The sequence below is a fragment of the Falco punctatus genome (genome assembly GCF_963210335.1).
Source record: "Falco punctatus genome assembly, chromosome: 4".
Taxonomy (NCBI): Eukaryota; Metazoa; Chordata; class Aves; order Falconiformes; family Falconidae; genus Falco; species Falco punctatus.
In genome coordinates, this window is record NC_137583.1 from 37,771,605 (window position 1) to 37,795,858 (window position 24,254).

Sequence of the window (24,254 nt, forward strand, 5' to 3'; positions counted from 1 at the left end):
AGCTAGGTCCCCGCTCGGGGATGGCAGGCTGCGGGGAGGCTGGGGGAGCAGGGTGAGGGCTGTCCCCCCCAGCCGAGACCCAGCGTTCCCAAACCCCACTGAGGTGGGGGGCAGGTGACATCCAAAGCTGCTCCCGAGCATTTACAGGGTTGTTTGCAGGAAACATCAAACTCAGGAACAGAAGCGCCAACCCAGGAGTCATTCCCCCCCCCCTCGCCGTCCCTCCCCACCCTCTTGCTTGGTCTCATTTGTACCGATTTGCCCCGCAGGCTTCTCGCTGATTTGCCATGTCCCTGGCAGGGCTTCGACCGGGGAGGGGGAGCGGGAGCCAGACGGGAGCGGGTGGGGGGGAGCCAGCCATGGGGAGGGTGGTGGGGAGAAGGATAGGCCAACAGGAGGAGCCTGGCTTGCCAAAAGCAGTTCAGACCTAGAAAAAGCTTTAATGTGCACAGACGGAGCAGGCTGGGAGCAAAACCAGCTGGGCTGGAGGAGAACATGCTCGGCAAGAGGCTGGTTTGGGGCTGGGTGCGTGCGTGGCTCGGGGCTGGCTCCTTGCTCCAGCCCTCTGAAAATTCCCCTCCCAACATCAACTTTTCCTGTCGAGGAGTGATGGGCAGGATGCCAGCCTGGTTTTTCTCCGGCATTAATCATTTACCTGCTCCAGCCACCACCCTTGCCCTGACAGCTCCCGAACCACATCTCCAGTGCAAGATGGGTCACCTCGAGCTGGGACAGCCCCACCATCATCCCCACCCCGTGCCCTGGAGCTCGTACCATCATCCCCACCCTGTGCTTGTGCTATGGAATCTCTCACTCGTGGAGAGAGACAGAAGCCCCTGTGGGGGTGACTCAGACCCTGGGTGCCCCCTTCTCCCCTTGCAGGTCCTTCTCCTACAACAGCGAGCCCCAGGCCACCTAGTTTTGGTGTCTGGCACCACCTGAGCACTGGCCCAGGCTGGAAGGACCAGGGGCAGCTGCAGCCTGAGAACCCCCTTGTGAGATGCTGGATTCGGCCCAGACAGCTGCGTCGGGATGACCCTGCATGGCATTGTTTAATGCAATTCCTTAAAATTGGACCCTCCCCAAACTGCCTGATGCTCTGGCCCAGCTCACCTCTTTGGAGCCAAATGCGGGGACCCTGTGTCCCCTCTCGCTGTTGACCCACCAGCTCGCTGTTACCTGGAAGCATCCTCTGTTTAGTATTTTACAGGGCGCTGGTGCCAGCGCCAAAGAGCCAGATCTGGCACCGGGCACAGCAGCAGAGCAACCTGAAGACCTGTCTTCGGTGTCCCCCTTGGCTCTGCACCCCCTGTGCCACGGCGGGGGGGCCTGGCTTTGCTCCTGTCCTCGAGCCGTAGCAGGGACACAGCCCTTCCTGGGCGCTTTGCAGGCAGCCGGCCCCAATCTGCCAAGGCGCAGGGCCACCTGTGCTGGCTGCCCATGCCATCTGCGGGGGGTGGGGCTGAGGGGAGCTGGCTGCTGTCCCCCCACCCGGGTCAGCGAGCAGGGAGACAACTCGGGGAGGGGGGACCATGGCTGACCCGCTCCATCCGAGAGTGCTGGCACTGCCACCTGCACCCAGGGGGAGGAAGAGGAGGGAATGGGGGCAGCCCTCCTGTAGGTGTCTCCTGCTATGGGGCTGGGGGAGACATTTCTGAGCCCTTTGGTGGAGTGCCCAGGTGGGGACAGGCTGCACCCTGTACCCTGGATGGCTGCAGTGCCACACTCCCTGCTGCCTCTGGATGTCCCCCTGTGCACAGGGGCAGAAGCAGGCCCTGGCTGATATGTCTTTGGGGGTCTCTCAGATCCAGACCCCCCAGTGCTGTGCACACAGCTGAGCATGAGGGGTCCCATCCCCTCCTGCCCAGGACTGCCCCGGCACTGGCACAGGCATGTCCCAAGAGGAGCAGCCCCTGGAGCCTGTTAGCAGGCGGGGGACCTGGAGGTGGCTTTGATCTGCCCTCCTGCTCATGCTGGTGGCAGCCACCATCCCCTCCTCCCTCCCTGCTCAGCTCCACAGGCATCCTGAGAGCTCCTGGCCGTGGCTGGAGCCCACCGTGTGTCCGGAGCTGCACAACCGCCAGAGCCAGGCACTGGCAGGTTCATTCCAGGAATCCCCACAGCAGTCACCATCCCGCTGGTCCTTTGATGAGTTGATAATGAAGCTCCCCTTGCCTTCCTACAGGTAGCCAGAAAGTTTTATTCATCATCGGCTGCTGGAAAGGTCACAGCATCCTCCTCCCCCTTCTATTTCTGGCCTGTGCCCTTTCGCCATCAGAGCGGGGAGCGCTGCCGTCGCTGGACCCTGGACACAGCGTCTCGGTGTGACCACATCCACCGATGCCTCGGCCGCGGAGGTGCGTGGGAGGGCTGCAGGGAGGATGCTTTCCAGCTGCCCGCACACTGCCCACGCCAGCTGGGCTCTTTACAGACCAGAAAAACTGCTGCAGGGCGATGAGAGCTTGTGTGCGGGCTAAGTGCCCTCAGCTTCAGCCCTGGCACAACAAAATAATGGGAATTTTGGGATGCAGGCAGCACGTGTGATGCTGCTGGAGTCTCCTTGCTGCAAAACCCCTGGAGAGGGGCCTGGCTCCGGGTGTCACAGGCACAGACATGCTCCCAAGGTAATGGGGCTGAAGCAGCTCATGCTGTGTCTGGTGTGGGGTGATCGGGGTGCAGTGGTGAGTGTGGGTCTGGAGGGACCCCAAGAAACACCGAGCCCTCACCCAGGGGAGGCTGGCAGGCAGGCAGCGGCCATGGGGCTCTCAGCATCCCTGCATGGGCTGGGCTTGCACCAGTGGTGGCAGTCATGGGAGCGCTGGTGGAGCATGGGCTGCGGGATGCTCCAGGTGCCACTCAAAAATGGGCAGCAACATGGAATATCCTTCACAGACAACAGGAGACAGAAAAAGAGGTTTGCCCTGAAAATTGACCTTTGCCCAAACCCTGCAGGTTTTTTCCTAATTCTGGGAAATACCCAAACCTTCACCTGAGCTCTGCTCTCCTGGGGGGCCAGGCAGGACCAGCCCAGGGGTCCTCTGGGCTTCCCAGCAGCAAGGGCCTGGGATCACAGACTCAGCTCTGCACATGTAGGTCGACTTGCAGCCATACGAGGAGCCCCAGAGACCCTTTGCACACCGGGGAGGGTAGCTGTGGGCCCCCATTGCTACCCACTTCATGGCAGTATGTCTTGGGAGGGATGTGAACCCAAGAAGAGCTGCAGGGGAGCCTAGCTCCCTTTCCCAGCCTCTCCAGCTTGCCCAGACGGTGTTGTACCATTAGACCCAGCCTCGTTGTACAGAGCCCAGCCTTTTCCAGCTCTGGGCCAACCTGAAGAGGCTTAAAAAAAGCCCCGGTGAGCTTTTTCATGCTTCTTTGTTAGTGGAGCAAAGATATTCCCAGCCCTGAATCTATAGATTGGCCCTTAAACTAAAACAAGCTCTGGGGACTAGAGAAACAACAGTAGATTTTGGTTGTAGTTTGTTGTGTTTTGTATTTTTTTCTTTCTTTTTCCTGCGTAGACAGCCTTTGCCCAGGAGGGGTTAGCATGAAAAATGCATGTGGGGATTGGGGGAATGGGGGAGTGTTAGGAAGAAGCTATCGATCAAGTATCTCTGAAAGCCACACAGCTGTGCCAGCCCGCTGCCTCTGCCAGCCCTTCCCGGCGCTCCCAGGGCTCGGTGCCTGCCCCGGGTTCGGGATGGGGTGGCTGATGCAGCCAGGAAGCTGCCTGCATCCCGGAGAGGAGCCCACGCCGGACAGCGAGAGGATGCCTCTGCAGTCCCTGCCCTGCCTGTGGCTCCCTCCAGCCAGGCTCGCAGCGTGTTCCTTGCAACATGGCATGTCAGAAATGGGGTCAGGCCTTTTTCTCCCCACATCCGAAGGATGCTTCTCCCAAGCTTTGTAGGGCCATAATAAGGATCTGTAGGACAGCAACGGCTCTGCTCTCTGTGCCCATCAACCCACCCACCCGCCCCATAGCCCTGTACCGCTCTGCTCTGGCAGATCAGAAATAATAACAATTGCAAGTAATAACGAGCCCAATGCAAACGCAGATGACAGCCCAAGCACCAAGGCGGGTGACCAAGCATACCTCCTGGCACAAGAAGAGCAAGCTGAGGGCACCTCTGCTTCCAACAGGCACTGATGCTGGCAGGAGACGGGGGACACAGGTCCTGCTCTCAGCTCTGGTCCCTGCAGGGCTGGTGCCCCTGTACTGGCAGTGCCCTCGCAGCTGCGTGGGGCTGTAGGTGCCACCGAGAAACACAGGATACAATGCCTGAAGTATGGCAAGGCACTGCAGAGATAAAAGCTTCTCCAGATGGTGCTTATCATGAGTGGGAACATGACGGGATGGCGCTGGAGTGGATGCTTTATGCTATTGATGTCCCTGCCACCAAAGGCAGCTCTGCTAGCTGTAACCAGTCTGGGGTCTGGGACAAGGGGCAGACCTGACTTTAGGCTTCAGCTTGGCCGAAAGTGCCTTGAAATTTGTCCCAAATTTGACATTTTGGAAGTGTCGGAGAGGAGAAAAGTGGTGAGGAGAAAAGCAGTGAGAGATGGGAATGATCTGATCTCACAAGGGGGAAAAAATCCCTGACATCTTTGCTTCTCCCTCTTGCTGGGCACCAGCTTATGGTGCTGAGCACCTCGGGCTTCACCAGTGGGCACCGGGATGGGGGCACCCGGCAGTACCTGCTTTGCCACACTTCTGCCTGATTTTGCTCCACTGCTGTGGTGTGTGCACCTCCTGGCACAACCCGTGCCCTGCTTGCGGCTGGGATGTTGCAGAGGGGGAGCTGAGCACAGCTGTCTCAGCAGGAGAGAAGAGGAGGCTTAGAAAAGCTGGGGGGATATGGGGGGCGGGGGGCTTGCACTGCCCTCATTTCAGTGGGGCAATTCTGAGAGCGTTTGCCACAAGGAAAGGTGTTCAAAGGTCCATCAGCCTTCCCTGAGCCGGGGGGGAGGCAACTGCCAGCAGCCACTGGCTGGTGTCCTCTCCTCTCCCAGTGACATGGTCCAAGCCGTGAGCAGGGGACTCCCCGAGCCCCTGCCAGCTCTTCCTCACTGCCTGATCCTGGCGACGCTGAGCTACTGACAGCAATCAGATTCCCCCCCCTTGCCCAGGAAAAGCTCGTGGCAGCAGAGAGAGTTTGGACTAAATCACTGACTGCATGGCAGGACACCTGGACAGACCCCCGGCTCCCTGCCCATCACTGCCAGCCCCCCGGGCACATCTCTGGCTCCGTGTGTCATGGGGGCATCGGACCCTGGGTCTGTAATCCGATGTGGTCACACACAATTGCCCTCCGGATCGGCCACTCCAGCCGTGCCCGGAGCCCTGGCACCCACGGGCAAGGTGCAGGGTGCTGCCTGGGTGTCCCCCCATCCAGGTCCCGTGTGGTGGGGACACAGCCCTGCCTCTCCCACCCGCACCATGCCGCAGAGCTGGCGCTGCTCACAGAGGTCCCTCTGACTTAACATTGCAGGTTCTTTGAGTCCCCTCATTCTAATTATAACCTTGATTACAATCTGTGGCTGGGTTCTGATGCCCCGATGAAAAGCTGCTCCCCTGGGCTGACCCCTCCGTATGTGCCCAGGGGGACTGCAGGGAACGCTGCCACTGCATGGGGCTGACAGGCGGGACTGGGGGAGAGTGAAATGCACAGACGGGGAAACTGAGGCACAGAACAAGGGTACATCCTCAGCCTGGCCTCCCCCTTGCACACATGGAGAAATTTTATCATCCCTGCACTCACCAGGGGTTTATAAGCAGGAATACCCCAAACCATTCATTTTAATGATTTTATCCCTTTTTGGTCCATTTACAATTACAGATGCCCGATTTGCCTGGGACCATGGGGGGCTCGCCCAAGTGTCTGGGAGTTCACAGAGGTTCCCAGCCCCACATACAGCTGGGGCTCTTCAGTCTCCACATCACCACCAGACAAAATTGATACCCCAAAGAAAACCAGAAAAAACGCCAACTCTTGTAAACTCTGCGTGGCCACGGGGAGCACAGGGCTGTTGCTAGGATTATTTCCCATTCAGCAGGACACAAACTATCTCAGGCACGAAGTCTGTTCCCCACCATGAGGACGAGTATGTGGCACAGGCAAAGCCACAGCAGGTGGGCTGTAGAGACCCCCCTCTACATACACACAAGCGCACACACAGGCACACGTACAGCCAGGCACTCGCCCAGCACGCTTTGTTTTGCATTTTGCTACCGCGTTGCCTCCAGCCCACGTCCCCCCTTCAGCCCTGGCTGGGAACAGTTTCCTTTGCAAAGGAAATTCCAGCACAGGAGGGTGAAGGCAGGCAAGCACTGACGGCAGCAGGCTGAGAAAAGTGTTTTTTAAAGTTGGTTGATAATTCTTTTTGCTCCTCTGTAAAAGGCAAGGGGAGCCCCACCGCTTGGGGCCAGCTGGGACAGGATGGTGCCTGGCTGGGAGATGCCTCAGAGCAGGCAGGCAGGAGCCGTGCACTGCCCGCAGCCCAGGCAGACATCGACAGCAAGAAATAGGAGCGAGGGAACCCGCGGCTGGCTCGGGATGCTCTCAGCTCGTAGCATCGATGTCTGCAGGGAGGCTGAGGCTGGGCTTTGCTAGACCCAATCTCCCAAGCACCCGGCCGCTGTCCTGAACTCCGACTTGCACAGGTACCACTGGCACCAAAAAGGGTTAAAAAATCCCCAGGAATAACACTAATAACTGCCCCATCCCACCTGCCTGCACAACTGCTGCTGGCTGGTGGGAGCGGAGCAGGTCCCTCGCACCTTCCCCCTCCCCGGGACAGCCTCCTGGGAAGGAGGTGGCCAGGACTTACCTGCACGCAGGACTCCTCTTCCCTCGCCGCCGCTCCGCTCTGCCTGATGTTCACTCTGTGAAAGTGGGAAGCGTTTTAGATCATGCAGTAGGTTATATATTGTCTGCAAGTCTGGCCCTAGGGCGTCCATCAGTTGGTCTTGCTTTGCTCCTGCCCCTATATGGAAGATGCATCACATGCTCCGCGGCTCCCAGCTATCAGCCTGGCGAAAGGGGAAAAGAAGAAGGAGAGGAGAAAGGGGGAAGAAAAAAATTAAAAGGATCTTCATCATCATGAAAGAGGCAGAGAGAATTTCTCAGTGGAAAACACACCAGCCAGAAATCCCTGCCTGACCCGAACTTTCCCCGCTCTCTGTTTTTGTTCTCCCTGGCTCCCAGTGGCCCCTTTCATCTGCTGTTCAAGGCCAGCGAGATGTGAAGGCGACTTCGCCTTGATCCCGTGCCTGCCTCACCACCCAGCAGGTGAGGGGCTACGGCTTCACTTCCAAACGCCGCCGTTCATCCGCAGCGCTCTCAGTGCAAAATATTTCTCCCTCCCCAGTAATGCCCCTGGTGCTGCCAGGCTGGGCAGGCACGGGGTGCTCCCAGGGAGTCAACCCTCTGGATCCATGCCCGGAGACAGGGTCCTGGGGCCTCAGGGCCACCACACTGGTGCAAAGCTGCTGAGATGGCATCTCCTGGAGCGGGTTGCTGGCCAGGAGCTGCTCTGCACGGTGCTCGGGATGTGGGCAGCCCCTTTCACCCGTCCAAGGGAAAGGGGATGGCACAGTCAGGCATGCGCAGGTGTCCCAGCCACTGCCATGGTGGGGACAGTAAGGACAGGCAGGAGGCTGCTGCAACTATGGTCCTTGCCAGATGTGCCTGATGGTTTGAGGACATTTTTCCAGTGGGAGCAGAGAAGTTTCCTCCCCTTTCTCCATCTCCATCCTCCCCAGCAGCCGGGCGTACACCCGGGTGTGTGGAGCAGGGGCTGCAGATTGCGGGCAGAAATCTCCGTTTCACCACCTTTTCTACCAAATTTTACTTGGTGGTTTCTCAGCCCCTGGTACCGCTGCCACCATCCCATGGCAAAGCGCCAAGTCCTGCTTCTCTGCTCACCTTCCGTGCCTCTCGGCTGGGAGCCAGGGGGGCACAGCAGGGTCCTCTTTTGGATAGGGCATTCGCAGTGGAGCTCCTTGGGGAAAGCACGCCCCAGGCACTGTCTCTGGGTCAGCACAGGAGACCTCGCCCCAGCACGGTGGCTTGGCACTCCCAGCAGCTATGTGGGTGACCTGGCCTCCCTGCTGAACAAGCCTGTCCTCAGAAAGGGGACACCAAGGTAACGATGTCCCCCCCAAACCTAGAGTCTTCCTTGGGGCATGCTGACTTCTGGGGGGCTTGGTCATGTGCAGCACCAATGAATAGTGTCCCTGTCCATAATTATGGGTTCTTGTTCTTATGAATATGGTGTTTCCTTTTTTAAAAGTTTTTCTTATTTGTATTTTGTTGAAGTTCAAAAACTAAGAATTTTTCATTATAAACTTGGTTTGCTCTCTTCCCTGGATTGGCTGGGCTGGCAATGTGCTCACAAGGTCCAAGACCCTGCCCGCAAACCTGTACCTTTCTCTGACCTGCATTTCTACCTCCTTAAAAAATATTTGGGAAAAAAAAGTTATCATTGTGCTACACTACTAAATCAAAACAATTCTGGAACCTTGGGTATGCTCGCAGCCTAACATGGGAAAGGGACTCTCCACCTCCAGATAACACAGGCATGGGGAATTGGACTTTGAGGTGGCATCCAATAGGACCACCTAATTACATGGCATCTGGAACTGAGCCCCATGAGGTCATGAGCAAAGCTTTCCTTATAACCATCTTAGGAGCTGAAGGGCCAAGGCTCAGGCTGGTAAAATGTCTGCACAGAAGGGTCTGTTTGGGCAGAAGGCATCTAGCAGGGGTTGTGTCCACTGGCTTTGGTCCATCAGAGCTGGTCTGAGTTGAGGTGTCTCACCTTGGAACTCATGTATCCATGCTGCTGAAGCTCAGAGTGCGCTTTCTTAGGCAGCCCAGCCTCACCAGTTCCCATATTTCTGAGGATCTCAGAGGAAAAGTCCTGGAGGCGTCAGTGTCTGGTCTGACCATGCTTTGTACAGATGGACCATGATTTTCCCAGGGAGCCACATTCTTACAACATAACTGCTTCTCGTATCTCTGCACGTTCTGGACCCTTGGAGTGCCACTGTGGAGAGGCCCACAGCAATGCCAAGATCTCTGGTCTTCCCAACCTCATTTAAAATAACTGTGTCAGAACAAAGGATGTGACCCTGGACCACCAGTCTCCAAGGTCTCACTGCTGTGCGGCAGGCCAGGCTGAGGGTACCAGCTAAGGCCAGAACCTGCTGAGACTTTGTAAGAGCCCATAGTTCCTTCTCTCCAGCACAGCTCCTTCTCAGGACCCTTCCTCACAGCCACTGCTACTAGCCTGTGAGCTGGGAGGTCCCGTCCTCTAGGTCCAGACAGCTCTATTTAGAGATGGCATGATGGAAAAGTCCAGGTGAATGATGCCAGAGCTGGAGTCTTTCTGGGGCGCTCTCATCAAGAGGGAAATGGCACTGCTCTTTTCTCCTTAGTTTCAACTGCACTCGGGTCCATTTTAGCCTCTCCTTAAGGTTTTCAGTGACTCTTTCAGCAATCTTGAACTTGCAGTTACGATTGAGTTTCTCGCTGGATCCCTACTTCTCCTAATATTTTGCTACAGATAGAGATGCTCTGCCAGCTTTCACACTGGGTAGGTGCCCCATATTCCCCCCCAGGATCACCACCCCATCTGAATGGAAACCTTCCCCTCACGCCGATGCCAGCTTGGCACGACCTCACATCAAGCCGCACAAACCCTCTGTGCCTGCAACCTGTTGAGCACGGAACCACATTACAGCCTTCAAGACTAGCCTCGTGGCAGGCACTCCTTGCTGCTGAAGGACCGGGAGAGCTGAGTCCTGGTGCAACTCACACTTTGTGTCTTGCTGAGCAGGCTCCTGCTCAACAGTCAGCCTGCTCCAAGGGGTTGGGAGCAGGGGTCAGGGGATCAAAGCAACCAGGGTAACTTCTGTAAAGCCTCCTGTGTTTACAAGTGGCTCCTAAAGCCTTTGGCAGGGGGTGGGTGGGCAGACCTATCCAGGTACTGCTGGGATGGGAACTCCAGCAGGGGCTACTGAATACAGAGAAGTCATACCTTGTTCATAAGGTCTTTCACTCGTGACTGGTTGAAAGCTTGGAAGAGCATCCAAGAGACATCTCATATCAGTTTGCTCTGCTTTTGTCCTCTCCCCTGCATTTCTGCTGTTGAACACCACCTGGAGACCTTACTGGAAGGACTTTTTCCATGACCTTGTGCAGCCACCGGGTACTTGTGTAATGTGGGATAGGGCCCAGACATGGGAAAAAGTGGGGAAGTTTCAGGTCAGTTCAGGAGGGATGATATTCTCTAGACCTAGTTCAAACTTTCTGTTTCCTTTTCAGGAAGACCTATTCCCAAGATCACAACCTTCTGCAAGTCAGAGGGACAATTAACAGCTGTGCATGTCTTTTTTGGAAGGATTATTTTTTCCTCTGAGGTCCAAAGGCAGGACCAGTTCCCATTCCTATGGAGTTGAGCATCAGGAAGGTTTTATTCTTCTGCCCAGAGGTGGAAACTATTTCCTCTGCCTTGCTTTGTCTGTCCAACTGAAAGTCCCACCAGAAGAGTTTCATTGAAGGCCTCAGAGTTGAATACCTTGGTGTCTGTGTGCATAAGACAAGTATGGGTGGTTGGGACCTGAAACAAGGACCTTCAGCCGGGCTAAGGGCTTTGTTCTCAAAGGAGCCAGCCTTACCTTTGCAGCTGGCCTCAAGCTGGTGAAAGGAACCTCCATAGGAAATGTGAGGGTCCTCCCAGGGCAGCTTGCCCCACTGCAGTGTGCAATGCTGGGGCCGTGATGGAATTTCCATGTTGCTGTGTGGGTCATCGGGGATGGAGACCATCACAGGGGATGGAGAAGACAGGGAGGCTTGAAGAGGCTGCTGCTGCAAAGTCTGTCAGCTTTTGCTGTGACAGAGGAACTCAAGAGGCTGGAGGCAGCTTCTCTGACAGAATGAAACTGGAGCCCATATCCTTCCCTCCTGCAATTAAAAAGGCAGAAAAGGGGAAAAGAGCAGCTTCGCTGGTGACCTTTCCCTCTTGCAAATCTCAACCTGCCTCACTTCATACACCAGCATCAGGAGCAAACAGCCGGGCTGGGACCTGGCAGACCAGTAGTGGCACAGAACTACCCAAGGAGGTTGGCCGTGCGTGTGTGTGTGCGCGCACACCAGAGTGCTTGCTTTCTTCCAGCCTGCAGGCTGCTTCGGGGAGGGGGAGCGGGAAGGGTTAGCTTGCCAGCTTCTCCTGAGGTCCACTGAGAGGTGTCTGTAGGGCTCATCTCGAAGAATGTCAGAGTGCATGTGCTCCGCGAGACGGCCTTTCAGAAGGCATCAGTCCCGCTGTCACGCAGTGGACCACAAATCGGGAGTGACAGCTGTCTCCGTGTGCACCATCCATCTGTGGCAAATGTGTCAGCTAGCTGAACACTCCCGAGGAAACTGCTACAGAGCCGGGAGAGGAGGAGAAGAGAGAAAGGGGGGGTGAGAGCAAGAGAGAGAGGGGGAAAGCAGCAGCAACAGGGGCAAAAAAATCAGCGACATGTTAACTCAGCAAGGCCAAGGGTCCTAAATGGTCTTGGAAGAGAGAGGCAAAGGGCTGTTGTGTGGTGGGCACCTCCACTGCTCCATGGAGATGCCCACTAAATAACAGCCCCTTGCCCTCCCCATGCCAGAACCTCAAAGCTCTCCATAAATGTTAATGATGCCATAAAGCTGTCCCAAAAGGTGCTGGCATCAGTAACTGTATGCCAACGGAGGGACAAGGACAAATGAACCTGCCCAAGACCACAGCTGGAAGTGCTGCAGATGTGGGAAGAGGATGCAGCGGTCCCAGTGCCACCCCAGCTGCTCCGAGCCAAGGAACGGGTCAGGCGCTGAGGACACAGTGAGACAGCGGAGCTGTTCCCTCTTCTCCTCCCATGGATAACATCTCCTTTTCTCCTCTCCCCTCTTGTCCCTCCTGTCACACCAAATTCTTCATCCTGGGTGAATTTGGTGCTGACAGGGATTTGCAGCAATGGGAACTGCTATTGTTTTACCCTTCTGAAGCAGGTACCGTGTGGTTCACAGCAAGAAGTCACCGCTTCCCTTGAATTTCTCCGCTCATCCCATTCAGTTGTGCTCTAAGAGGTGATTTCTTGGGCTGGAAGAAACTTGGTAGTTATAGACCACTCACTCACTCTATGTATGATACTAGGAATGTCAGTTCACCTCACTTGGTGTGGGCTTTTCAAGCTTTTCCACTAATAATACTTATTGAGATAATTTATCACAAGTTTACCAGGGGCACAAAACAACCTTGAGATTGTTGCACCACATTTGGAGAGTTACCTACGGAATTATGCATGAACGGGAGTCTTCCTAATGGAAAGCTCCTTGAAGTATTATCCATGCAATCCCAGAAACCAAGGAACTAGAAACCCCAGGCCACCAGCCGCAGCTACCATGGCAGAGACATACATCTCACCAGCTTGGCCTTGAGAATCAGCAACAACTTGAGTCTTTCTGCAGTTGAAAGCTCAGTCTTGAACAAGAACTATGTGTGGGCACCTTCAGGGCTGTTTGGAGGGAGGCAGAAGACTTACCCCTTTCCAGTGGAGGTAGGAGGACAGAATTAGAAGGGTGCATAGGAGATCAAGCTATGGGTAGCTCTGTAGATACCTCTATGTCACAGTCTCAGCTATGGACTCCAAACTTCAGCAGTGTCAAGCTTCAGTTGACAATGGTGGCTGGGTCATTTCTGGTCATGAATGACAGCACAGAAACAATTTAATGTCCAGCCTTAAATTTTCCAACATAACATGCACGTTGCAGAGTGGAAACTTCGCTAATACCAGGCCATGGGTCAAGTAATGATAAAAATACCAGTTTCCCACCCCAGGTCCCAAACTTGGGTGATACATCTCCTCAAACCTGGGGGGATTTCCTGGCTCTGAGTGCTGTTGCAATGACTGTAAAGCACTTTGTCCATTCTCCAGTATAGAATTTAATCAAATTTAATTGAATTTAATAGATTAGAAGTAGAATAGAATAGTGCAGTTGAAGGGACCGACAATGACTAACTAATCCAGCTGCAGTCCTTTCAAACATTCAACATCAGGAGCTGGGAATTACAGCAAGCCAAAGCTCCTGCTTCCTCCGAATTCACTGGAGCTTTGAGGAAAACTATCCAACAAAGGAGGCATGAAATCCCTGGCATTGGTGAAGACAAGCTGGACATCTCCCTCACCCCTACGGTACCGGTAAGGCAGCCCCCAGAGCGCAGGCAGTGACATTTCTATGCTGGCAGTCCCATATAGTGGGCTGGGGATGCTCACAGGAGCAGAGGTGGGCAGTGAGGAGGCCACCAGACTTCCTGGGGAGGGGACCCACCAACTGGGGAAAGGGACCACCATGATGCAGACTGGTGATCTCAACACTTTATGCAAAGTCATACGAGATGCTGAAAGCTCAGTGTAATCAGAGCTAATCACAGCTAGCTATGGTTCAATTTAAATGCCAGAATAAGCAACATAACGCTCCTATGCAATAGAGCAATAATCCCTCTAGTAATGCTTATTTATAACATTGCTTAACACTAAACCAAGCAGTAAATGTAGCTGTAACCACTTGTCCAGGAGACAAGAACCTGTCAGCAACAAAGCTAGTGAAAGACATTTCCATACACAACAAAGACACTCAGGCAATTCCCAGCTGGATTCCAGCACCCAGGGTGGCTGGAGGGAGAGCTGCATACAAAGATAAATCAGTAAGTTCAGTGACTGAGCTACCAAAAGCCACGTTTGTCTGGCAGGGGTGAGCGTCTACTTTAGAACAGAGGGGACAAAAGCATTGAAAAAGCAAAACAATTTATAGAAAGGTTAATTCTGTATTTCTCAGCCAAGTAAGGACAATTGGAAATCAGGGCAGATGAGTTAAAGAAAGCTATGGAATAAAAATTGTCCAAGAAAATGTGGGAAGGTGAGAACAGAAGCAAATATAGTCCTAGCATAAGCTGTCATGGGTAACAGAGCATCACGAATCAAGCTCTAAACAAGTGACTTCTCCCATATCATTAAAATTGCAGCTTCTCTGATTGCCTTGCTGACATTCAGATGGTGGAGTGTTTCATCTTATCCAGGATTTGTTTTGAACATGTACAAATGATCATGTTAGGGACAAAACACAGGAAAGTCAGGCTGGATCAGATCACTGGGATGCTGCTCACTCTCAGCTCCCAAAGATGTTTCAAAGAAGGGATGTGTGTCAGCACTCTCAAAACTGTCAAGCTGCAACAAGGCTTTTACCACCCCATACCAGCCTAACTTCAATAAGTAGTTTCTGCACCTTGCCCCGGCACAGCCACCAATCCCCCACAAGGTTTCAACAGTTCATCTACTGTTTGTGCTGTTTCATCATCCTCTTCAAGACAGTCTGTCCTGCTTCTTGCCTCTGCTGCATCCTTCTCCTTGTCTCTCATACATCCAGGACACTCTCTCACCTCCCTCTGCTTCTTCCAGGTCTCTCTTCAGTCACTGCTCCTCTCCCCTACCCCTTACAGCTATTTAACTACTTATCAGGAACCAGCCACAGCTGCACCTTATCCACACCAGCCAACCCACCACCCCAAGCCAGCCCACAGCTGTATGTTATCAATGTTAATTAACCCAGCTTCATTCCTCTACAATTCCTCTACAGATAGGCAGATTTTGGAGGGACTTCCAAAACAGTGGCGAGTGCCATCTTAATCTGGGCATGGAAACCTGAGGAACAGAGTGGAAGAATGAGGACAGCGTAGTACATCCAAGAAAGCATGTCATCAATTCCATAAAGAACTGCTCTAATCAAAGATGTCTGGAACATGAAATTGAGCAAAAGTGGTATAGCTAATGATCTGAGTAGTAAAAAATTGAAGGCTGAAGTCTTCATTCTGTCTGTGTGAAGCTGCTCTATCTTGTACCTATGTCACACATGTGGCCAGAGTTATTTCATAAAAAATTCTGGGCAACCAAGACCACCGGAGAATATGTACTTGCCCAGAAAGCACATTAGCAGCATGGATGCAGACATGCTCAGCGACTTGGAGAGAACTGCTGACTTTTCTTTTTGGTTCAGGGGTTGGTCTCTTCAAACCCCTCCAGGAGCACAGGAGCTGCAAGAGGCTCTGCACAAGACCCATCCTGTGCTTCCCAGTTCAGCTCACCTGGCTGCATCATCACTTGCACCACATCTTCCAAAAGATGAGGCTGGACTGAGACATCCAAAGCATTTTTACGCATCTGATCTTCTGCTTCATCACTGTTAAATGCTTTCACAGATGTCCTGGTTGCCACAGGTCTTTGGTTGGCAGGGTTTTACGGGGGCATGTGACTTGCATATCAATAACACTGCTTTCGGCAGGCCTTTTAACTGCTTACTCTTCCTTTCTCCTCGGAACTGTCATGGGATGGAGCTTTTGTCTGTGTTTGGTGGCCTGGCCATTTTCTTGGCAGCTGGGAGAGCTGGAGCCATCAGTCCTCAGGACCCTTGTTGCAGACAGAGCTGATCCTGCCGTCTGCCTGCTGGGATGCTTCCACCACCTGCACTGAAGCCCAGCCTTCACAGCCGCACTTCTGCCTTCTGCATCGTGCCACACGCTGTTTGGGAAGGTGTTTGTCACTAGCCCAGGAAATACCCAGGCTCCTTTCAAGACTGAGCATGTGGCAGGGCAGTCTCCTTCGCCCTGCCGTCCCTCTCTGAATGTATGGATCTCACAGAGCTTGCTTTTCTAACGAGGGACCAAGCCAGGGTCTCACCTCCCTTCCTTGCAAAGAAGTGTCCTTGCTGGGGGACATCCCTGGCTGGATCCTGGAGTTGCACAGCAGGCACCTATCCCACATCCTCATTTCCAGCTGCTTCTTCCAGGGTCTCCTTGTCAGTCCCAAAGCCACACGAGGAGTAAAGTTAGGGCTTGCACTGCCACATCCCTTTCCAGAGCTGCTTCCCTCCAGCCTAGTCAGGAAGCTCTGCAACGCCTCCATCAGCAGCGGGCTCAGGTGTGTGCCCCTTGCTCCTGTCTTCTCCCCCACATCCACCTTTCTGGGGGTGACCGGCACATGCCGAATGCAGGATCTCCAGCCAAAACTCAACAACCCAACCAAAGGCAGAGTAGACGGGTCCCTGGCCAACAGCAAGGCAGAAACAAAGCTCTGGGCCCTGCATGCCCACCACAGACCCCATCCTCCCCAGCTTACCTGCTGCCACGGACAGCCTCGCTCACCGGGACAGACCCTTGTGATGCCTCACAGTGACAGCAGCAAAGCTGACCCTGCAGCAGGCGGGTCCTGCCCAGGGGCGAGGGTGTCCGCTCGATGCACAGGTTACTCTGCGCTGCCTTATGGAGTCAGGCTGCCTTCAAGAGCCATTAACACCAAGGCAAGCAGAAAGCGACAACAAAAGGCTCCGAAGCCGTCCCTTTTGTGTCTGGGAAAGTCCTCCCTGGGCTGAGATGCCAAAGCTCGCAGAGGTGAGGCTCTGGACAAAAGTGAGACTCTCACAGCTGAAAAAAAAGAACAAAAACACCAACAACCAACCACCCACCCAGAAGCAGAAAAGTGGGAAGAGCTCCTACAGCCTTCCTGGGATGGTTTTACCACCCAGGTAAGAACAAGAAGAAACCAGGCTCAGAGGCCAGTGAAGGTGGTTATAAAAGATGGAACAAGCTGTGGTGTGAGCAGCTGCAGCTGCCCAGCTTCTCTCCTGGGTTCACATGCCACACTCTTCTCACCTCACTTTTGCTCCCAGGCCTCTGTCCCCCAGCCCTGTTGTTCATCACACCTCCCCCAGCTCTCAGCGGCACCTTCCCGTCCCTCTGCCCTGTGGTACCCTCTGCCCTGGGAGCTGAGGCAGCATCTCCTGGGGCATCGGTGCTGGCTGGCCGTGCACACTCTGTTTGGCTGGTGGGGGTTCTAGAAGATACTGGTGACTTCATGCAGCAGCACTTTGGAAATATGGGGCAGCACTTTGGGGCTTTCTCTCAGACTAAGCCAAGAAGCTTCACAAAACCTCTTATCACTTTTGAGATTTTGACTGGTTTGTCCGATGCGGTTGAAATGGGACCAAGCACTGGGGAGGCTGAAGGCTGGGGCAGCCAGCATGACCGTGCGAACTTTGCTCTTTTATGGCAGCGAACTAAACCCATGGAACTACCTCTGAACTGGAAGAGGGGCCAGTGAATAAGCAGGAGCTGGGAGCAGGGAACAGGGATGAACTGGCAGGAACTGCCGGGTTGCTCATTGGACATCAGCACCTGGTCAAGTCAAAGGCTGCTGGAGCTATACAGTGAGGAATTAGAGACAAGCCCATGCCAGTTGACACGATCTGGGCAGAACAAGCTTCCTTCAGCTCTCCTGACACATTTTTGGAGACACTGAAGCTTGGCCGGTGATGAGAAAAGCTGTGGCAAACTGCTTTGGAAGTGCCCAGCCTGGCACCATGCAACGTATTGATTCAGGAAAGAGGGAACGATAAGAATATCCTGCTGCACGTTGAACAAGCCAAACCCTGGCTTGGGAACATCTCCCAAGCAGTGAGGCAGCTCTGGAAAGTAGTGTCTGAGTCGTCATCATCTCCTGCTCCACCACCCACCTGCTTTTTAAACTGAACATGGAAATGAACTGAAAAAGGGCAGAGTTGGAGGCAAATGTGAAGATGTAAGAGCAGCAGTGAGGGAAGAGGGCAGGATGAAGGGTGTCCACGGTGGGCATCAGGGAAGGGGGTCCCCTGGGAGAGGAAGGGTGAGGAAGGTCCGGGTGAGGGTCCAGAGGTGCCCACACCAGCTCACCCAGGCTGCACACAGCAGGGCCAATGGAGGCACCGATGGCATCTGCAGGGTCCTGGAAGCAAAGGGGAGAGCTGTCATCCTTCACTGTGACCCACTGCGGGGGACAACATGCTGCACCACACAGAGCTCACCTCAAGTGCTGAAGGCAGAGCCCTGGTGACTTCAAAGCAGCAACCATGTACAAGATAACGGTAAGAGCAGCAGACCAGAGAGGAATGGGAGAGCATCCCTTCCAAACAGCCAGAGAAGAAAAAAAAAATATCAAAAAAAGCACATTGGCTAGAAGGTGCTTTACAAAGTATTTATGAGGTGTGCTCTTTAAAAATGGATAAGCTGTGCAGTGAGACTGCAGAACTACTGCAAGCGCCAGGGATGGGGAGCTTTGCTGTGCAAGGAAGGCCAAGACGAGTGAGCCCCGTGCTTGAGGAAGCAGCGTGCACCTCATGTCATCGCTTCCGTGCAGCTGCACCCGTTGCGCTGGTTTACTCCCGCTCAGGATATGGATTGAATGGGAAACCATCTTCCAGCTCCTTGCTCCAGGAGCCAGAGTAACTCCGGACACCAGGCTCATGTCCTGCACATCTTGAGGGGCTACTGCATCCAGGCGAGCCCGGTGCTGGCTCTGCAAAGCTGCCAGCTCCCTGCAGGGGAGGGCTGGTGTGCAAAACAAGGAGTAGGCTTGGACGCAAAGTGGAGAAGCACTGGACACCCTCCATCTTTGGCAGCAAGATGCTGCAGGGCAGAACCGGCCGTGGGCTGAGTGAGCCAAGAATAGCAAAGAGAAGGTACAGTGCGCTTGGATGCAGCTTTGGAGGTGGAGGATGAAGAGGAGGGAGGCAGAGTTTTGCAAGGCACAGAGGAGGGCTGGCAAGCAAGCTGGGACCAGTGTGTTGAGCCAACACAGTAAGGGTGATGGCTGCTGTGTCATGCGGAGACCTCCCTGCTCCTTTCACCCCTTCAGCAGCACTTTCACGCCCTAGGTCTCCAGCAGCCAGATCCGTCCCCGTGCTGGCCGTCCTCCCTGGGCACAGCCCCATCGCGCCAGGCTCCGTGCCTCCCGGTGCCGCATCGGCAGGGCGAGTGCCGCGGCCCATCGGCATGGGCAGGGAGACGCAATGTGATGTGGAACAGCTGCTCAGTGCAACACAACCTCCCGCGGGGGTGGCGGGGGGGCATCGGCCCCGTGTGCGCTGGGTCCCCCCGCTCACAGCCAGCCAACGGGTCGTGAGAAAAAGAGCAGCGCTGTCAGGGTCCATCAGCTGTCCCGGCACTGACGGCACAGGGAGGTGGCAGCGCGGGAAGCAGGGACAGTGGGGGGAGGCAGGACTGGAGGGGGTGGCCATGGCTTCTCACCACGCGTGGGGACAGACAGGGCCCTGAGGGCAGGGGACATGCCCCGGGCGTGTTCCCCGCAGCATGCCACACCAGTGGCTCTTCTTGCACTTGAATGAATGAAGACCGTAAGAGGTAAGACAAGAGTGGCTTTGGGGAGGAGGAGGAGGAGGCAAAGCTAGCAGTGCCTCCCTGGACACCCCATGTCTGAGGGGGTGTGTGGGGGGGGGGGGGGGCAGCAGCTTTGCCCAGCTGGATGCTCGCATCCTGTTGCCAACCACAGGACCACATAGCCTGGGTCTCGCCTGGAGAGCTGGACTCCTTGGAAGGCTTTGGGTCAAAACCCACACGGTGTCCCACTGCAGTGAGGCACAAACACACCATTTCTCTCTGCTTCTCATTCAAGCAACCTGCTTTGTATGGGGCAAGTGCTCCAGAAGAGAATATGCTTCCAGCTGTAGGCAGATATGTATGCTGGTCAACAAATTAGCCAAAGGCATGGCTCAGCCTCCAAGCAATCCAAGAAAAGAAAAGAAGAAAAAAAGATCATATACTAGTGGGTGAGATCCGTCCCTTTTACCCTCAGCTCAGTGACAATGTCATGACAGTGTGGAGGAGTTTGTTTCAGTAGCTGCTGTAGCCAATGTCTGGGGAAAGCAACAGATGGGAACGCCTTTCTGAAGCTGTGAACTGGAGCTGGTTTTCTGCAACTGGAGCTGAACTAGGTCTTCAAATCTTGTCTGAGGACCCTGGAGTCTTTATCGTGTCTTCACCAGGGTAAACATTCAATCCTTGCTGGCACTGGAGCAAATTTTGACTCCAAACGATGCACCATGAATGTCACCTCCATAAGAACAAAATAAATGGCATGCTGACTCCTGCTGCTTGCCTTCCTCAGCCAAATAGTCCTGGTAATCCAGGGAAGCAACAAGGTCCTGCTCCGTGGAGGGAGAGCAGTCCGAGGACTTGGGCTCTGAGCTCCCTACCAGGGAAGCTCAGCACCTTGGGGAAACCAGCTCAGAATAGCAATGTCCCCATTTATTTTGGTGAATCACCATTGCTGTGGCTGCTGGATGGGCTGCGGGGTCTGGCTGTGTCTGCCCAAGCCTGAATAAAGACTATTTGTAGAGACCCTGCAACCAAGCCCATGAGCAGCCTCGTACCGTCTCATCTTGGACCACAGTTTCCTTGGGAAGGTTGAACGGTGAGGCATCTCCATACCTTTGTTTACCTGCTCCATCTTTATCATGAATCTTTTCACTGGCTTAAAGGGTGAAACCCAGTTGAGCTGGCCCATGAGACCCCACCTTGCAGAGATGGGTTCGATAACCCAGAGACCTGAGTGACACAGAGACCCTGGCCCTTTTCCCACAGGCCGCTGAAGTGCCTTCAGGCAAGCAAGAACCTTCAGTCATTAGAAAGGTTGGATTGAAACTAATTGCCCCAGAAGAGAAAGGCTCCACATCCCATCCCCAGACCCCCAGGCCTTCAGGATTTTGATGAGCAGCATGAAATTAGTAAATTGCTGTTTGTGTGATTTCCTAGACCCTTGCCCATAGGACATTTTTGTTCTGTCATATAATGTAAACTCCAGGCTTTGGATGCTCAGAGAATCATAAGTAACTGGAAGAAGAAAAGCAAAATGTAACGTGGTCCCTCAGAGAGCTGCAGGCTCCTCCACACAGAGCAGACGATCACCCTGCTGCAGCCCTGACCCTTCTTTATCTGCTCCTCCTGACCGCATCAGGTTTTGCTAGTGTTTGCTCAGATGGTCTAGCCATGGCAGAAGGCACAAGAAGCACCTCTTTCTCTCTTTGATGTGGGGCTGTCAGAGAAAAAGGAATGACAGACTGAACGCACGTGCTGTAGAGGAGATGTCCAGCAGGCACATGTCTCCAGTGAGTCAATGGAGGTGGAATAATTCATGTCTCCTAGGGTAGGGTGTACTTCACGAACTCTCAGGTGTTTCCCCACAGGGAAACCAGTACAAGCTCAGCACTCAGCGGCAGGGTCCTATCCCTCTCCTGGAGGTTGAAGAGCTGGCAGCAGGTCATGGACCATGCTTTTGGGGACAAGGCTGTGGGTAGGTGCTGCTGGGAAGGGAGTTCGAGGTGGCTGGCTCTCTGATGGGTGCTGGTATGGGTGGCTGCTCTGCTGGGGCTGGGGTTAGAGGATGCGTGTCATTGAAGGCCAGCCTGGGGGAATGGGGGCTCTGAGGGTTTGAGGTGGGGTGACAGTGGTTGTCCCAGGCCTTGATGAGGAGCAGTTCTGGTGTTAGTGCGTGTGCTTCAATGTCCCTGGGAATCGCTTGCCTTCTTCCTTCCCAATGGCCAGGAGGCTCCAGCAATGTGGCCTTTGTGGAGAGCAGCTGATGCTCTCATGCGTGTCCCCCCACACTGAAGAGATGCAGAGGATACTCTTGAGGGCTTACAAAGAGTGCAGGGTGAGGGAGGTGGCAGTGGGCTCAGCGATGCTACAGGTGTTACTTCTCAGAAGGTAAAAGCAGGTAAAAACGAGGGTGGAGAGCAGCAGGAGGAGATACTCAAGGAGGGGCAGGAAGGAGATGTTCTTTCACGAACTGTTCTTCTAGGTCCAGCCTTGCATATGTGCGTGCTAGATACATATCTTGTGCCCTGGCTCCTGGGTCTTGAAGGCAGATAGAAAGGGATTGCCAGAGTCACATCCCAGGCAGCTGGTGAGTGGGACAGTTCTCTAGCCAAGCCAGGGAGATGCTGCTATGTTTTCCCAGCAAGCATGAAAACAACCTGGTAATAGACTCATCTCTTGACCTCCATGCAGCAGACTCCATCCCCAGTGCCCTCCCACTGCCACCCCCACCCTCCACCCCATTTAGCCTGGAGGTGCCTGGAAAAAGGTGAGGAGCAGGGAGGAAGCTCTCTGGTTCATTGATCCCATCTCTCCAAGGCACGGTAGGCGCCTCGGCACCATTAGAGTGGCTGGTTGTTATTGTCGTTGCTGATTTCTGTACTCTTCTGCCTCTTTCTCCCTGACTGGTTTGGTGGCCCTGTCATTACCAGGTTTCTCCAGCTGCCTGTCAGGGTCCTACTGGCCTCAGCGTTGCCTCAGGCTCTCAGATAACAAACAAGGCACAGAAGAGTTCTTGGGCTTCCACCGCCTTAATTAGCTGGTGTCATTTTAGGGACGTGTGTCCTGCTGGCTGCAAGGAGACAAAGATAGCTCGGGAGGCATCTTTAAATGCATCCAATTAGAGGGGCTTCAGAGGCCAGCAGCCAGCTCCCCAACGCGCGGGGTCCCTGCCATAAACCCTCGTGTCCCGGCTGGAGGCCGATGGCGAGCTCTTCTTGCCCCGGTGAACACGACCCTCCCTTCAGCATCAGCTGTCACTGCGGCTGCTCCGCCGGCGTTCACGGCGTCGCTCCTGATTTTACACCAGCACAACTGATGGCAGAACCAGGAAAGTTGCAAGCGAATCTTAGCGTACTCAAAGCTTGGACGGATGTTGGTATAAAATGAGTCTGTGTTTTCTCTGGCCCCTTTACACCAGTCCTGGATCTCCAAAGGAGCTGCCGTAACTCCTGCCTGGTGGCTCTGGGCACAGTACAACCCTCCTGAAGAAGCTGTCCCTTCTTCACCACTGGGATTAGCCTGTGACAGGCTGATGCCCCAGCTTCTCAGCTGGTTTCTTCATGGCCACAATCACCTGTTGCTGAGATGCAGCCCAAGGAGGTAACTTTTTTCCTAAGAAGCCATCACACGTGAGTGTCCTCCGCAGGCTGTGCACTGCAGGGTGCCTACGACAAGCACTCCCTCACCACTGCAGCAAGCCCCTGCCCAACAGGATCAACCACTCGAAGGCACCCTGGGGTCCCAGAGAGCTGGTGGCTGGCTGGTGTCACATGGGTGACTCCATTGGCACTGAAGTGACCTAAGTGATCTTGAAACCAAAGGAGATGCCAATGGTGGAGCCAGGGAGGTGAAAACCGCGGGTGTTGCAGGATGGACTCTGAGACGTGTCTGTTCTTCAGCAGCCACACACAGGTGTTTGCAAAGCCCCCGTGGGGAACTCCGTGTCCCAATCAGCCATGAACATCTCCAGCCAAACAGACATGCTCAGACTGCCGGAGCCTTCCTGGTCACAAGATGAGTTTGTCCCTTCTCCCTGCCCACGTCCTGGCTATCCCAGGTCACCTCTGGCACCTGCCTTTCCCCCAGGTCCCCGAGGAGGCCCCTTGGAAGCCCCCAACCACCCCATCTGCCCCAAGGCCCAGCCTCGCCGCTGCACCGGCCAGCAGCACCCATCACCCCTGCAGCCTCCACCTCCCTGCTTCCCCAGCCTTCTCAGGAGGAGGCAGCTGGATCAATAGCCTCCCTGGGGGTGAAAACAGGCAATTAAAACCTCCTGGAAACAGGGTCACCATCCCACCCACCCCATCCCAGACACAACACTGGGGAGGACAGGTTCCAGCGCTGCAGAGGCAGCCCAGCGCTGGCCTCTGGCTGGCCTCTTAAAGAGTTAACGCCAAGCACCAGCCATTAATATTCTCAGTGATAACCCCAAATACCAGCCCTGCAGGGCTGTCGCTTTCATTAGCGCTGAGAAAATGAGCCCTTCAAAATAGGACAGGCGGCTGGGGGGGGCGTGGGGAGGAGGGCTCTGGGGCCAAACATGCGATTTTCCATGTGATTGATGGATATTAAACCGCCTTCCAGTGACGTCAGGGGTCACTTGGGTGATGGCAAAGGATTCCCCAGCCCCTCTCAGCCCCCAGCCCCCCAGCCCTCCCCGGGTGGGTGCCCCCCACCCCAGTGCTGCCGAAAGCCCTGCTGCCACGGGTGCCCCGGCACTGGGGTGCCCGGCACTGGGGTGCTGCGCTGGCCATCGCCCCGAGCAGCCGTGTTCGGGGAGGTGTGCGGGGCAGCTGTCACATCGCATCAGCATCCCAGCCCCGGCGCGGTGACTCGATTAAGGTCCTTCGTCGCAGAACCGGTTAAAGAGTCAGCGATTCACTCAACCGGCTGGGCAGAGCCAGGGGTGGCACGGGGGGACCTCCCAGGGATGGGGCGGAGGAGGGAAGATGAGGTGTGGGGTTTTTTCCTTTTGAAATGTGGAATGGAAAGAGAGATCCCGCTCGGTGTGTGGGAAAGTTCATCTT

The 24,254-nt window shown here is 54.8% G+C and overlaps 1 protein-coding gene across 2 annotated transcripts in view; it reads right to left on the minus strand.

Annotated features, from left to right (window-relative positions):
* Window positions 1–24,254, minus strand: part of PRR35 (proline rich 35) — a 48,424-nt gene that overhangs the window by 15,495 nt on the left and 8,675 nt on the right. The window contains exon 1 of one of the 2 annotated variants that reach the window (XM_080387362.1): window positions 6,829–24,254. This exon is cut by the window's right edge and continues 8,675 nt beyond it. Coding sequence is in view for 1 of the 2 variants with exons in the window: in XM_080387361.1 (XP_080243487.1) it covers window positions 1–141 (141 nt within the window). In the remaining variant the exon portion in view is untranslated. The other variant, XM_080387361.1, reaches the window with a different exon arrangement.